General features: G+C 36.0%; 1 protein-coding gene across 1 annotated transcript in view; it reads right to left on the bottom strand.

The window, feature by feature from the left end:
* The window catches only part of CWC27 (CWC27 spliceosome associated cyclophilin), a 227,522-nt gene that overhangs the window by 44,892 nt on the left and 164,960 nt on the right, over window positions 1–17,670 (bottom strand). Inside the window, exon 13 of the mRNA XM_030844133.2 lies at window positions 13,273–13,376. Within this exon, the coding sequence (XP_030699993.1) occupies window positions 13,273–13,376 (104 nt within the window). The remainder of the gene's footprint in view (window positions 1–13,272; window positions 13,377–17,670) is intronic.

Genomic DNA, 17,670 nt, shown 5'->3' with positions numbered 1-17,670 from the left:
GGAAGTTTTAGCCACACCAATCAGGGAAGAAAAAGAAATAAAAGGAATCCAAATTGGAAAAGAAGAAGTGGGCTTCCCTGGTGGCGCAGTGGTTGAGAGTCTGCCTGTCAATACAGGGGACACGGTTTCATACCCCAGTCCGGGAGATCCCACATGCTGTGAAGCGGCTAGGCCTGTGAGCCATGGCCGCTGAGACTGCGCGTCCGGAGCCTGTGCTCTACAATGGAAGAGGCCACAACAGTGAGAGGCCTGCGTACCGGAAAAGAAAAAAGTAAAGTTGTCACTGTTTGCAGATGACATGATACTATACATAGAGAATCCTAAAGATGCTACCAGAAAACTACTAGAGCTAATCAATGAATTTGGTAAAGTAGCAGGATACAAAATTAATGCACAGAAATCACTTGCATTCCTGTACACTAATGATGAAAAATCTGAAAGTGAAATTAAGAAAACACTCCCATTTACCATTGCAACAAAGAGAATAAAATATCTAGGAATAAACCTACCTAAGGAGACAAAAGACCTGTATGCAGAAAATTATAAGACACTGATGAAAGAAATTAAAGATGATACAAATAGATGGAGAGATATACCATGTTCTTGGATTGGAAGAATCAACATTGTGAAAATGACTCTACTACCCAAAGCAATGTACAGATTCAATGCAATCCCTATCAAACTATCAATGGCATTTTTCACAGAACTAGAACAAAAAATTTTACAATTTGTATGGAAATGCAAAAGACCCTGAATAGCCAAAGCAATCTTGAGAAAGAAAAACAGAGCTGGAGGAATCAGGCTCCCTGACCTCAGACTATACTACAAAGCTACAGTAATCAATACAGTATGGTACTGGCACAAAAACAGATATATAGATCAATGGAACAGGATAGAAAGCCCAGAGATAAACCCACGCACATATGGTCACCTTACCTTTGATAAAGGAGGCAAGAATATACAATGGAGAAAAGACAACCTCTTCAATAAGTGGTACTGGGAAAACTGGACAGGTACATGTAAAAGAATGAAATTGCAACACTCCCTAACACCAAAAACAAAAATAAACTCAGAACGGATTAAAGACCTAAATGTAAGGCCAGACACTATCAAACTCTTAGAGGAAAACATAGGCAGAACACTCTATGACATAAATCACAGCAAGATCCGTTTTGACCCACCTCCTAGAGAAATGGAAGTAAAAGCAAAAATAAACAAATGGGACCTAATGAAACTTAAAAGCTTTTGCACAGCAAAGGAAACCATAAACAAGGCCAAAAGACAACCCTCAGAATGGGAGAAAATATTTGCAAATGAAGCAGCTGGCAAAGGATTAATCTCCAAAATTTACAAGCAGTTCATGCAGCTCAATATCAAAAAAACAAACATCCCAGTCCAAAACTGGGCAGAAGACCTAAACAGACATTTCTCCAAAGAAGATATACAGATTGCCAACAAACTCATGAATGAATGCTCAACATCATTAATCATTAGAGAAATGCAAACCAAAACTACAATGAGATATCACCTCACACCGGTCAGAATGGCTATCATCAAAAAATCTAGAAACAATAAATGCTGGAGAGGGTGTGGAGAAAACGGAACCCTCTTGCACTGTTGGTGGGAATGTAAATTGATACAGCCACTATGGAGAACAGTATGGAGGTTTGTTAAAAAACTAAAAATAGAACTACCATATGACCCAGCAATCCCACGAGTGGGCATATACCCTGAGAAAACCATAATTCAGAAAGAGTCATGTACCACAATGTTCATTGCAGCACTATTTACCCAGCACATGGAAGCAACCTAAGTGTCCATCAACAGATGAATGGATAAACAAGATGTGGCACATATATACAATGGAATATTACTCAGCCATAAAAGGAAACGAAGTTGAGTTATTTGTAGTGAGGTGGATGGACCTAGAGTCTGTCATACAGAGTGAAGTAAGTCAGAAAGAGAAAAACAAATACCGTATGCTAACACATATATATGGAATCTAAGAAAAAAAAAAAAGGTCATGAAGAACCTAGAGGCAAGACAGGAATAAAGACACAGACCTACTAGAGAACGGACTTGAGGATATGGGGAGGGGGAAGGGTAAGCTGTGACAAAGTGAGAGAGTGGCATGGACATGTGTACACTACCAAACGTAGGGTAGATAGCTAGTGGGAAGCAGCAGCATAGTACAGGGAGATCAGTTCAGTGCTTTTTGACCACCTGGAGGGGTGGGATAGGGCGGGTGGTAGGGAGGGAGATGCAAGAGGGAAGAGATATGGGAACATATGTATATGTATGACTGATTCACTTTGTTATAAAGCAGAAACTAACACACCATTGTAGAGCAGTCATACTCCAATAAAGATGTTTAAAAAAAAAAATGATGGCTTTGAACTTCCTACATCTGGGGAGAGATTTGGACATACAAGTTTATGAAGCTAATAGGTCACCCCATAATTCCAATTTATTTTATTTTATTTATTATTTTTTTTGTGGTACGCGGGCCTCTCACTGTTGTGTCCTCTCCCGTTGCGGAGCACAGGCTCTGGATGTGCAGGCCCTGCAGCCATGGCTCACAGGCCCAGCCGCTCCGTGGAATTTGGGATCTTCCTGGAATGGGGCATGAACCCGTGTCCCCTGCATCAGCAGGCGGACTGTCAACCACTGCGCCACCAGGGAAGCTCTCCAATTTAGAACAATCTTCTCTAAGATGCATTACAGTAAAACTGTCTACAATAAAAGAAAATGAATTTTAAAAGCAGCTAGAGAAAAGACGTCTTTCATACAAGGCAACCCCCATAAGGCTATCAGCAGATTTGTCAGCAGAAACATTGCAGGCCAGAGGACAGTGAGATGATACATTTAAAGTGCTGAAAGAAAGAACTGCCAACCAAGGATACTTTACCCAACAAACTTGTCCTTCAGAAGTGAAGGTGAGATAAAAACTTGCCCAAACAAACAAAAATGGATGGAGTTTATCATCACAAAACCTGCCTTACAAGAAATGCTGAAATGAATTCTTCAGCTGAAACAAAAAGATGCTAGTTATTAACATGAAAACATACAACACACTGGTAAAGATGAGTATATAGTTAGATTGAAAATAGTACTGTAATATAGTGGTGTGGTAGCTACTTAACTCTCTAAACGTTAAAGGACAAAAGTACTAAAAACAACTATAGTTACAATAATTTGTTACTGGATACACAATATAAGATGATGTAATTTGTGACATCAAAAACAAAATGTGGGGAGTAAAAGAGCAGAGTTTTGGAATGTGATCAAAGTTAAACTGTTATCAGATGCTTATAATAGACTGTTATATCTACAGAATGTTTTAAGTAAGCCTCAGGGTAACCACAAAACAAAAACCTATAGCAGATACTCACAAGATAAAGAGAAGGGAATCAAAGTACACCAGTATGGAAAATCATCAGCTCACAAAGGAAGACAGCAAGAAAGAAAGGAACAAAAGATATACAGAACAGGTAGAAAACAACTAACAAGATTAAGCACAGTAAATTCTTACCTATCAATAATTACTTTATATGTAAATGGATTGAATTTTTAATCAAAAGGTATAGAATGGCTGGATGGAAAAAAAAATAGACCCAATTATATGCTGCCTACAAGAGACTCACTTCAGATTCAAGGACACACAGAGGCTTAAAGTGAAGGGATGGAAAAAGATATTCTACACAAATGGAAACGAAAAGAAAGCAAGGGTAGCTATACTTATATCGGACAAAATAAACTTTAAGGAAAAAATGATAACAGGAGACAAAGAAGGTTACTATATAATGATAAAGGGACCAATTCACTGAGAGGATATAACAATTGTAAATATATATGTACCCAACATCAGAGCACCTAAAATATTAAGCAGATGCTAACAGATCTTAAGGGAGAAACAGATGACAATACAACCACAGTAAGGGATTTCAATACCCTACTTTCAACAATGGATAGATCATCCAGGCAGAAAATCAACAAGGAAACCTTGGGCTTAAACTATATCTTAAAGACTTAACAGACGTATACAGAATATTCCATCCAACAGCAGCAAAATACACAATCTTCTCCAGTGGACACAGAACATCCTCTAGGTTAGATCATACATTAGGTCACAAAACAAGTCTTAGCAAATTTAGAAACAGTGAAATCATACCAAGTGTCTTTCCCAACCACAATGGTATGAAACTATAAATCAATGACGAGGAAGAAAACTGGAAAATTCACAAATAAGTGGAAAATTAAACTACATACTCCTGAACAACAAATCGGTCAAAGTTGAAATCAAAAAGAAAATCAAAATATATCTTGAAACAAATAAAAATGGAAACACACATTGCAAAACTTATGGTATGTAGCAAAAGTAGTACTAAGAGGAACACTTATAGTGATAAATGCATACGTTAAACAAAAAAAGATCTCAAATAAACAACCTAACTTTACACCTCAAGGGACTAGAAAAAGAAGAACAAACTAAGCCAAAGTTAGCAGATAAAAGGAGATAACAAAGATCAGAGCAGAAATAAATGAAATAGAGGAAAGAATAATAGAAAAGATCAACATATCTAAGAGGTGGTTTTTTTGAAAAATAAAATTGATAACCCTTTAGCCAGACTTACCAAGAAAAAGAGAGAGAGGACTCAAATAAAATTAGAAATGAAAGTGGAAACACTACAACTGATGCCACAGAAATACAATGGAGCATGAGACTACTGTGTGAATCATGAAGAAATAGAAAATCTGAACAGATCAATAACAAGTAAAAAGACTGAATCAGTAATCACAAACCTCCCAACAAAGAAAAGCTCAGGACCAGATGGCTTCATGGGCAAATTCTACCATACATTTAAAGAAGAATCGATTATTCTCAAACTGTTCCAAAAAATTGAAGGGGAGGCAACACTTCCAGCCTCATTTTATGAGGCCAGAATTACTTTGACGCCAAAGTCAGATAAGGACACTACAAGAAATTAAAACTATTGGCCAATAGTTCTGATGAGTATGGATGCAAAATTCTCAACAAATTACTAGCTAACTGAATTCAACAGCACATTAAAAGCATCACACACCACGATCAAGTGTGATTTATCCCTGAGATGTATGGATGGTTCAACATATGCAAACCAATAAATAGAATGAAAGACAAAAAATTAAAGCATGATTGCAATAGACACAGGAAAAGCATTTGATAAAATTCAACATCCTTTCATGATAAACACTCTTAATACATCGGTTATAGAAGGAACATTACTTAACAAGATAAAGGCCATATATTGCAAACCCTACAGCAAACATCATACTCAGTGCTGAAAGGTTGAAAGCTTTCCTTCTAAGACTGGTAACAAGACATGAGTGCCCACTATTACCACAACTATTCAACACCATACTGGAAGTCCTAGCCCAAACAATTAAGGAAAAAAAAATAAGGTATCCAAATTGGAAAGGAGGAAGTAAAATTTTCTCTGTCTGCTGATGACATGATCTTATACATAGAAAATTCTAAAGACTCCAACCAAAAGCCATAGGAACTAATAAATGAATTTCATAAAATTTCATGATATGAAATCAATGTACAAAATCAAAACATTTCTGTAAAGTAACAATGAACTATCTGAAAAAGAAATTTTAAAAATCCCATTTTCAGTGGCATAAAAAAAGAATGCTTAGGGATAAATTTAACCAAGGAAGTAAAAGATCTATACACCAAAAACTGTAAGACACTGATGAAGGAAATTGAAGAAGACACAAATAAATGGAAAGATATCTCATGGATCAGAAGAGTTAATATTTTTAAAATGTCTATACCATCGAAGGTCTTCTATAGATTCAATACAATTTCAATCAAAATTCCAATGGCATGTATTTTTTTGCAGGAAAAAAACCCCCCTAAAATTTGTATGGAACCACAAAAGACTCAGAACAGCCAAAGCAATTCTGAGAAACAAGAATAAAGCTGAAGGTATCACATTTCCTGATTTCAAACTCTAATACAAATCTATAGTAATCAAAACAGTATGGTACTGGCATAAAAACAGACACACAGACCAGTGAAACAGAATCAAGAACCCAGAAATAAACCCATGCATATATGGTTAACTAATATTGGGTTGGCCATAACAGTTTGTTCAGGTTTTTCTGTAACATCTTACAGAAAAACCCAAATGAACTTTTATGGCCAACCCAATATTTGACAAGGGAACCAGTAATACCCAATGGGGTAAGGACAGTTTCTTCAACAAATGGTTCTGAGAAAACTGGATATTCACATGCAAAAGAATGAAATTGGACCCTTAATTCATATAATACCATTCACAAAAATTAACTCGAAATGATTACGGACTTAAACATAAGACCTGAAACAGTAAAACTCCTAGAAGAAAACATAAGAAAAAAGCTCCTTGACATTGGTCATGGCAAACACTTTTCGGATATGACATCAAAAGCACAGCAACAAAAGCAAATGTTAAGAAGTAGGACTACATTTAAAACTAAACACCTTCCCCGTGGGAAAAAGAAATCAACAAAATGAAAAGGAGAATATATTAGCAAACTATATACTGATAAGGGGTTAATATCCAAAATATATAAGGAACTTACATAACTCAAAAGCAATTAAAACCAATCTTACTGAAAAATGGGCAGAGGATCTGAATAGACATTTCTCCAAAGAAGACATACAAATGGTCAACAAGTACATGAAAAAATGCTCAGCATCACTAATCAGAAGGGAATACAAATCAAAAGCACAATGATATAACACCCTATACTGGTTAGAATGGCTACTGTCAAAAAGAGAAGCAGTAACAAATGCTGGTGAGGATGTGGAGAAAAGGGAACCATTATGTACTGTTGGTGGGAATGTAATTTGGTACAGCACTGTGGAAATAGTATGGAGGTTCCTCAAGAAATTAAAAATAGAATTACCATATGATCCATCAATCCCACTTCTATGTATATATCTGAAGGAAACAAAATCACTGTCTTAAAGAGATAGCTGCACTACCATGTTCATTGTAGCATTATTCACTATAGCCAAGACATGAAAACAACCTAAGTGTCCATCGACAAATAAATGGAGAAAGAAAATGTGATTGATATATATATATATATATATATACACACACACACACACACACATACATATATATGCAATGAAATATTATTCAGGCATAAAATATTAGGTTGGCCAAAAAGTTCGTTCAGGTTTTTCCATAAGATCTTATGGCCAACCTTATAGAAGAAAAACCTTGAGGGCATTATGCTAAGTAATGAAATAAACTAGATAGAGAAAGACAAATAGTTTATGATCCCACTTATATGTGGAATCCCAAAACACTGAAATCATGGAAACAAAGAGTGTGGTTGTCAGGTGTTAGGGGGTGGAGGAAATGAGATTCTGGTCAAAGGGTTTAAATTTTCAGTTATAAGATGGATAAGTTCTGGGGGGTACAGCAACAAAATGGTAATTATGTGAGGTGAAGGATGTGTTAACTAACCTTACTGTGGTACACATTTCACAATATATTTGTGTATCAAATCATTATACTGTACTCCTTAAACAATGTTGTATATTAATATCTCAATGTAATTGAGCTGGGGAAAAACAAACAAGAACAATAAAATCAAACTGGCATGCCACAGACCATTCCAAAGCAGTTGAGGGCCAGTAAGGGGTTGCTGTGGAAGTGGTAAGAATTGTGCTGTAACAGGTCTAGGCCAATGGTGCTGGGCACATTTAATTCAGAAAGCACTACTTTGGTATCACTTGAGAACAAGGATCACAAACCAGGATCTGGAATGACGCTTCCCAGGACCTACAGATTGGGTCATAACCTCTGATAAATAAGGACCATCATGACACACACAGTGACTAGATATGCTATAACCCAGCAGTTCTCAAAGTACTGGGGATCACTGTGCCTGCAATGTCAAAATTATTTTTGTATGAATACTAAGACATTATTTGCCCTCATTATTCTCATCCTCTCATGAATGTACAGTGAAAAATTTCAGAGAACACATAATGTAAATATGAGATCAAAACAGAGTGAAATGCAGAAGCAGATATGAGAATCCAGCTGCTCCTGTTACGCTAGACATTAGAGATATGAAAAAAAGTAAATCAATACCACTCTTCTCACTATATTTTCTGCTTTGAAAATGTAATTATTCTTCATAAAAATATGTTATTTATGTTAACATGTAATAGGTTCATTATTGTTATTTTGAAGTGATTTAAAATTTCTTAGTATTAATTTCTAATAAGGTAAATATCAATAAATATATTTCACATAACAAAAGCTCTTTGGGGTCCTCAGTAATTTTTAAGAGTATAAAAGTGGTCCAGAGACCAACAGTTTGAGACCTGCTGTCCCACCTACACTAAAGGGTAAAGTTCTCTCACTTGGCTAACCTGGGCTTTCATCAGTCTCACAGTCTCCTTAGAGCTGTATTTGTGTTTGTCTACACCAGCTTGTTACCCATGCCTGGCAATGTCCTGCTTGAATGAAGTGGGGACTATAATTAAAATACTGATTTGTTGTCACAGCACCTTTCACTCAATACATGACCAAATCATATACAATATGTATTACATCTGTCACTATAGTATTACATATAAAAGGTGTTTAAAGCTTTGCCAATATTAACAATGAAATGAGGCTACATCCTTTAATGGTATCTTATAACGAGGTCTAAATGGGTCTAACAGTTTATAATCTCTTTTTTTTTTTAACATCTGCATTATTAAGTTTTCACTGTTTTTCACTGTTTTGGATACTCAAGACAACTGGTACTTGTTGCTTCCATGCTATGCTAACTTGGTTCTCAGAACTCCAGTCTTTAGCAGAAACAAACTGTCTGGCTGATAGACAAGACTGATTTTTAATGCAAGCCAAGGTGTAGTAATAAAACTGAAAAAAAAATCTAGATCATAAAGTTCTAACCCATAGGATTATCCTGGAGCCTTTTTTAGCACCAAGAACAAGAATACTTAGAGCTGATGATCTTGCGGAGTTACATTGGAATTTGTACCAGCTATATTAAAAACAGAAGCAAACCAGACTGTGTATTTTTTAAAAGTTTACAAGGGCAAAGCACTTCTTCTAAAATGTTATTCTCAAATGCTGCAAAGTACCTTAATTAATTCTTATGATTCTAACAGCCCTAAAAGCAAGTCATAAAAATGATATTTACTTGGGAGTATAAATTGGAATGACATTTTGGTAGGGCCATTTGAAAATATTTAGCAGAGCCTAACATGCATACCCACTGACTAGGCAATTCCAGTTTTAGAAATTTGTCCTGAGAAAAGCAGCAATGACATAGATATAAGGATGTTCATTACAGTGCTGTGTATAATAATAAAAACATTTAGGAAAGAGCCTAAATATCTGACAACATGGCGCTGATCAAGTAAACCATGGTTCAGCATATAATGGAATACTATATGGTCACAGTACAGAATTCAAACAGTATATCATAAAATTACGTATGGCAAGGAAAAGTACTCACTATATATTGCTGAGGGAAAAAAACCAAGTTATAAAACTGTAGTATTATGTGATCTCATTTCTGCTTAAAATATGCATAAAAGTATGTGAAGGGTATATATATACACACACACACATATATATATGTGTGTATAAATTAATAGTATTTATTGTTGAGTTTGGGATCACAGGTGATTTAATTTACTTGTTTTGCGGGATCTACACTCTGGTTTTTCTACAGTGAATATCTTTTCTTTATATAATAAAAAAATTAAAATATTTACTTGAGGCAACCATGCAATTGTGTTTTCCTATTCTTATATTACTGAATACTGTATGTACTAAGGGAAAGTGGTGAGGGGGAGAGAGAGGAAAAGGGAGGAAGGCAGATAGACATTTATATTGTTTATTATTTTATCTTGTATGTTTGTTGTGAAGTTTTATGTTAACAATCTGGAAAGAATTTTCAATGGAACATAGTAGTGAATAGTTAATGTTCACAAGACTGCAGTCTACTCTCATAGATTTAATTTTTTCCCTCCCCTTAGAATGCCAATTTTGTTGTGTAAGGAGCAGGTGGCTTTCTTTTTTATAAGTCTCTCTACTGCCCTGTCAGACAGCTCTCAAAACTTTTTTTGGGAGCTAACCAAGCTTTATCTAACCAAACCCAAAATGGCATATGGACTTCATCCACATGGTCATATGAATCCTTTGGCTGATAACTCCTGCTATGTATCTAATTGGTTTTATAAAATCCATGTTTGAAGAAGGTTTCTATAGCTATAAGAGTGTGTGATGCTGTGGGATGAAGGAATGTAGTGGCAAAGAGTCTCCTTTAGCTGCTATACTAGAATCTGGTGCCCGTCACTACCACTATCAAATATTGGCAGTATATATCCCAACAAAGGAAGAATGATAATAATTTTGAGTGAAAAATTTCTATCATGCATTTCAGCTTAGATCTACTAATAACACTTCCTTAAATGCCTTGTTAGACAGTGAAATCTGGGAATAATTATCAAACACCATATACAGTGTTTACAATAGAATCATATTTCTTTTCTGTCTCTCCCCCTCCCACTTTTTTTTTTTTTTTTTTTTGCTTAAAAAGTAGAATGCTGCTGAATGGTACCCAAATGTCTGTTGTATACTATGCCAATACAGCAGCTCAGCCAAAAATGTGAATAGAACAGTTTGCCAAGTAAAAGAAAACATAACAAATTGGTAATGGTTTCTATCTTGACAGAAAATGAAAATGATCCCTCAATGTGTGGTCACTCATGTGGACACATAAAAATGTCTTAGAAGCAATCATTTTACCTCAGATAACAGACCCTGACGGTGTAGTACAGCACTGGCTGACTTTCACTTCTTAGAAAAGCGGCAAGCGTGACCTACAAAATAGTCTGGGAACCATGTAATTTATGCATAACACACATGCACATGCCATGAAGTCATAATATTTGCTATAAATCATTTTGAATACAAGACTTCTTTTCCGAGTGGAGTATACTTTATGAGAGATGATCTAAATCACCAGGGACTTGATAAAGCTGAACTGGTTTATTTATGAACAGAAGTGATGCTGTTGCTTATCAGGTTACAAAATTTCAGTATTCTACAATGCAACCAAAAGGCTGTATATAAGTGCCCCCATGTATTCTGTAAGAATACTAAAGGTACTTTAATTAGATGTTAGATTAAAAAAATATACAAAAAGTATGTAGGTACATAGTGTAGAGTTCTGACTTTCTGGTTAGGTGACTGCAATTGCAAGCAGAAAGGAACCCCTGGTAATGGTTCCTTTACCCTATTTCCCCTTCCTTTACCACTTATTTTTATTCCCCAGATGGAGAACTAGCCAATGTCATTGACCAGTGGTCTTTTCTCCCCCAATCTGGTGAAGTTTCCCCATTTGTTTAACTCTCTAATGAGGATGTTAGAACACTGATTGTATTGTGAAATCACATCAAAAACAAGAATGACACTTTCAAAACACTAATTGATATCTGATGCTAATGAGGAATTCAAACTGAGAGGACACAGAACCAAGGGACTAGGAAGAACCTTGGGAAGGTAAATGGTCTTGCCAAGTTGAAAGTAAATTTGAATCCTGTGGGTTATGAGTTTCAAATGAAACTTCTGGGTTTAAATTTGTTGGTGACTTTCCTGTTCAATAAAAAAGGACTTAAATGGCTTAAAAGAAGGTTAAAAAAAACTTATTGGGCATCAAACTGCTCTTACAAAACACCATCTTGATGAGTTAAGTGTAAATGAATCAGAAACACATGGATCATATTTCCTTAAAAAATGCATATGGATTCAAAAATAAGGGGAAGAGGACTTGGCAAAACATTTTTTTGTGTGTAGTGGCTGAACCCAAAACATTTGAAAGATATTTTGAGACATTCAAAGAATCCAAAATAAAACTAAACCTGTCCAGTCATATAAAAAAACAAAGTTTTTCTGTGCAAGTGCATTTATCTCTATGGGTCATTCAACACTCACTGAGCCTTCACCTTTGGCAAAGAACTATGGGAGGAGCCAGCTTCTGCCTTAAGCGACTTTGAATTTAAGTATAAACAAATACACATAAGTAATAGAAACCTATTAAAAGAGACCAAGGGTTTTACAAAAATTGGCATCATAACCCAGACCATACAGAAATCACATATCGAGAAATATACAAGTATTTCCAGGATCGTATGGTAGGTAGGATTCATCCCATTCAAATCATCATCACCCGGCCCTTTTGATTAAAGTTATATATAGTTGCAGAGCCTTACTTGCTTAAATGTTTTCTTAATAAGTGTTTTTATGTCTTTTTTAATATGTGTTCCAGCCCTCTTTCCTCCACCCTCTAGATTTGTGAGTGCTCAACAAATCTTGCTGACTGGTTTCCTGGAGGATGGGAGTGTTGAACAGAGTTTTGAAATAGGGGAGAGATGCTGTTTGGCAGAGAGGAGTGAGGCTATGATTCTGGGTTGGGGTAATGGCACATGTGACAGTTCAGAGGCTCCAGAGGGTGAGTCATGTGTGGGGGGTGACCCACTGGCTTGCTCACAGCAATGTGCCTGAGCCAGGGTGTAGTGCGGGCGTGGAGGCAGTTAGGTGCGGGGAGGCCTAATATACCACATGTGGAGTCAGCTGGAGGGCAGAGGAGTGTGAGAAGAGAAAAGCACAGTGCTTACTCCTTTTTTTTCCTTTTTGCCAGTATAGGATAAAGTGCTAAGCACAGGACACATACAAGTCATTAATCCCTTTATTTCTTATCAGTGTCTTAAATAAAAGCTGAAAAATATCCAAAGATAAAAATAAGTTAACTATGCATGTATTGCTAGGATCCTATAGGTCATAATTTGAAGAGGAACTTGGTAGGATTATGAAATGGACTAATGAGTTCTAAAATGTTTGTGGGAAAGTGTAAAAAGTTAATGACTCAGAATCTTTTAAGGCTGTTTTCTAGCTGTTTAATGTGAGTCTTATCTTTTCCACAATATTAGAAAGTTATTTAGGGCAAGGATAGGGTCATATATTTCCTGTGTATTTTCTACTGGCTAGCACAATACTGGGAATACACCAAGCACTAAATAAATGCTTACTGAACTGCAATGAAGTAAAACGGTGCCGAGGTCCTATAATGATGAGGGTATAATGGAAGGTAAAGTCTGACAAAAAAAAGGGATGATACAGTAGAAATATCCTAATAGTGTCTCTGCTTTGAGCTTGTTTGTTCATGGTAATATGAAGAAATCAAAGGCCTTACCATCCTTCATCATCTTCTACTTCTGTTTCAGAAATGTCATTTTCAGGAGTTTCAGCAATTGCTTGAGTGAGTTTAGATTTAAACTGGTTCAGCAGCGCAAGGGTCTGAAATAACAATTAGACTGCTAAGTTTCCTGATAAGGATAAATATAATTTCAGAAGAGACACTTAAATTTGGTAGAAAAGAAAATATCCTTCCAGGATGTAAAACACTTAATTTTTTTCATTTTGAAGGAAAAATAACAAAACTGCCTTCCAGCTGCAACAGTGATTGATATTCACAAACCTTGACATTGCCCCATTTGCACTTGCACTGACATTTTCCCTCAGGGATATGTGACTATTTTCTGATTTGGGGAAAATAAGTTTGTTTATGTAGAAGACGTTTAAACTTTAAAATGCATGCTTACTAATAGCTAAGTTTTTAGTGTCCACAAGATAGGGAGGTACTTCACTAAGACGTGTGAAATCAAAACCAAAACACCAAAAACAAATAGTATTGAACAAATTTCCAAAAATATAAAAATGTCAATGCTGGGGAAGGTGAAATGAATGAACATGTTAATTGTTGGAAGGTGCGTAAATTGGAGTGACATCTTTGGAAAGTTTTTTATACATATCAGAAACTTTAAAATGATCATTCCCTTTGATTCAATAATTCCAATACTGGGAATACATGTAGAAAAATAATCTGAAACACTGAAAATGGCTTATGCAAAAGATGTGCACTGCAGCAATATTCATACAAGTGAAAAATGGAAACATGTTAAATGTCTATTAATAAGGAGCTAGATAAATTTGGTAAAAAGCAGTGAATATGTGATTACACTATTATTAAAATTATACACATGAAATATTATATGCTATTGTTAAGTGAAAGAAGTAGGATATAAATATCATGTTGAGTGTGTTTTTGTAAAAAAGGGACTATTTCTCTTATATTTTTATTTTTGGCTCCAATGCCATTTGTAGGTAAGAGGAAACAGCAGGTGCCTGAAATTTTAATCACATTGTCCCCTGGCTATACCTTAACAGTTTGCTTCAGAATTTGAGCAGAGAATCAGAAATTAGAGAAATGTTTTTTTATTCTGTAGTTTTAAAAAGTACATAACTGTGAAATGGGATAAAGTACTACCTTGTCTGAAAAACTCAAGTTTCTAATTGAGATGCTGGTACATTGAATTCAGTACTAAAATACAGTTGACCCTTAAACAGCATGAGTGTTAGGGGCACCAACCCTCTGAGCGGTTGAAAATCCACTCATAACTTCACAGCCAGCTCTCCCTCAACACTGGTGGTTATGCAACCAACTGCAGTTGTTCTAGAACTGTAGTACGTATTTACTGAAAGAAATTCACATATAAGTGGACCCACAAAGTTCAAAGCTGTGTTGCTCAAGGGCCAACTGTAATTACATTTCCTAAGGAAAAATGTGTGTGATAGTTCAATATGTGAATAACAAATATAATAAAGAATCACAGCAACTTGGAGGCTCCAGAATTTATCTAAAATATCATTAAGACCATGGTTCGTGAAAAAATTAAGTAGGTTTTGGTGGTCTAGAACCTAAGCTCAATAAAGACAGGTGACGTCAAAATATCTGCAAAAGAAAAAAAAAAATCTGCAAGAAACAAAGGCAGTTATTGCCAAAAAATGATAGTGAAAAGTGCCTTATATGTTTCTGCAAAATTTAATGCCCACATGGACAACAGTGGAAAATATATACATTACCATAGTTGCTAAATGACGAGTTTTAAGGAAAAACTATAAATTCTATAGAATATCTTCATAGGCATTCTGAGGGCTGCTAGCATGTTAGGGTTTAGATATTTTATCTGTTTCTAGAGTAGCAATTATAGGACTAAGCTCTTCAAACAATGTTAACAGATAAAGAAAACATCCTTTGTTTTAAAACATTATTCATTAAAAAAGCCTTTCACCGAGAGAGGCATGGACATATATACACTACCAAACGTAAGGTAGATAGCTAGTGGGAAGCAGCTGCATAGCACAGGGAGATCAGCTCGGTGCTTTGTGACCGCCTGGAGGGGTGGGATAGGGAGGGTGGGAGGGAGGGAGACGCAAGCGGGAAGAGATATGGGAACATATGTATATATATAACTGATTCATTTTGTTGTGAAGCTGAAACTAACATACCATTGTAAAGCAATTATACTCCAATAAAGATGTTAAAATGAAAAAAAAAAAGCCTTTCACGTACAAACTTTTATTGTATTTGCTTTATAATAAGAAAAGTGATTATTGTAGAAATATTAGAAAACAAAGAGAAGCAAAACAAAAATATTTATTATCCCACCACTAAGAATAAGTAACCATTGTAGACATTTGGTATATATCCTTCAAGGCTTCTTAAGTGTTTCTGTGTGTGTATATATCTATATATTATATAAATATATACCTCTACATGCCTATCTCTATATCTATCTATCTATCACTTAAAAGCAAACTCCATCAATTTTTGATGGTGGATTTTCACATACTTGGAAACGTCTATTCTGAGGGCATAAAGAAAAATGAAAACAAAGGAGACCTCTTAGTGGAATGAAATTTTAAAACTTCCTAGAAAACTGCGCTAGACCTGGATTTTATTCTTTTGAGTTGAAAGTGGCGAGGCAGTCTGTTTTTAGAGCCAATTAACGTGCTATTGGTATTTGCTCAAAGAAGGAGGACTGGGACTATGACAAACGAAAAACATCCTCTCAGCCTTTCTTAATTTCTCCTATATTCAAGATTGGACTTTCTCTAGTTGCATTTGAAAGGCAAGAAAGGACACTAGGCAGAAAAGCTAACACCACAAAAAAAAATGGGGCCCAATATAGGTTGAAGAAGATAGGATCTGCATGGAGGCATTTCTGTTTGGCATCTCCAGGGGAATTAGTCTTCTGGCTTTTGCTGAAGGAATGAAGGGCCAACCATTAACAGCATGCTCTTCAGCACAGAGCAAGCCTTCCCGGCATGAAGAAGCTGTGCTGAAGGGGCCTGCCCTGGCACACCTTGTGCATGCATATCTACATAGAAGAGTCTCTCAAATGGCCTCTGTGCTGCCAGTCCTGCCCCGGGTCCAGTCTACTCTCCATACTGCAGCCAGGTGGGAGGGATCTTCCCATAGTGCAAATGAGGTCATATCACCTCCTTCCTTCGATGGCTCCCCATTGCTCTTAGGGTAAATCTCAACTCCATAATATGGCTCAAAAATATCTTGTGTGAACTGGCTCCTGCTTACCTCTCCAGCCTCATCTCTTTCTTTTTCTTAGTCTAAGTTCCAGTCATACTTAACATCTTTTAGTTCTTTGCAAAAGAGGTCAAAGACTCCTCATATACTGTCCCTTTAGTCTAGCCATGTTATGTCCTATCCAACCCTCAAAGCTCAGCTGACAAATCATTTTCTCAGGGAGGCCTTCCCAGATTCTTATGCCATGTTAGGTCCTACTGTTATACATTGACATAGTTTCCTGTATCTAACCTGTCATAATGTTCACCCCTTTTATTAGTATTACTTAACTGCCTCTTTTTCCTGATAGCTCAGAGAAGACAGGGATGTTTCTACCTCGTTTACCACCAAATACAGTGATTAGGACATGGTAGATTCTTAATAATTATTTACTAGGAGGGAAGAAAGAGGAATGCAAGAATAAGAGTGATCCTTCACATCTTTTGGTAGTACATTCAGAGGACTTTTGTGACTCCATGAAAACAAGTTAATAAAGTACTTTTTCTTAATTTCATTTGATGTGCCATTTCTTTTGAAAACTGCACATGTTAGTTCTCTGTAATTACAATTTCCTATACCTGAATTCTTGTTGAATTTTCCCTATGACTATTTTCACACTGGGCACTGATGCATGATCTTCCTTACCAGTAATTAGGTGTCATTTATAATATAGTTCCTGATTAGATTAATTTATTCAAACAGGCTTGGGCTTTTAAATTTACTTTTATTTTGCCTATTTTTATTTATATGCCTAAAATGGCACGTTCTCATGTATATATGGCAGCACCGAATATAAATAATTTTGGTCTGCCCCCTAGCTTTTCAACATAAAGAGCTGCTGAAGAGATTCATTTTATCAAGTGCCAAGTGCTGCATGGTGTTGACTCCCAAATTGATGAGCTCGCTTCCTGTCTTTTTTTAATTCTTGATTTCTGACAATCCTCTTACATTACTACTTAAAGATACAGGAATGACTTTCAGTAAGCAGACTTTTGTGGTATTTATGGTAGAAGTCAACTAGTGGACAAAGTGCCTTATTTACAGGCACTGTACCATTTCAAGTGGAGCTGCCTAGGCAGCAGGTGAGATGCTGATCCAGAAGAGATACCTTCATCATTTATAATCACCCCATCGCATAATATTTACTTAGTCAAAGGTTCTACCGGA

Source organism: Globicephala melas, chromosome 3 (assembly GCF_963455315.2).
Source record: "Globicephala melas chromosome 3, mGloMel1.2, whole genome shotgun sequence".
Lineage (NCBI taxonomy): Eukaryota > Metazoa > Chordata > Mammalia > Artiodactyla > Delphinidae > Globicephala > Globicephala melas.
Note: the sequence above shows the minus strand (reverse complement) of the source record. Positions and strands in the feature narration are given on the sequence as shown.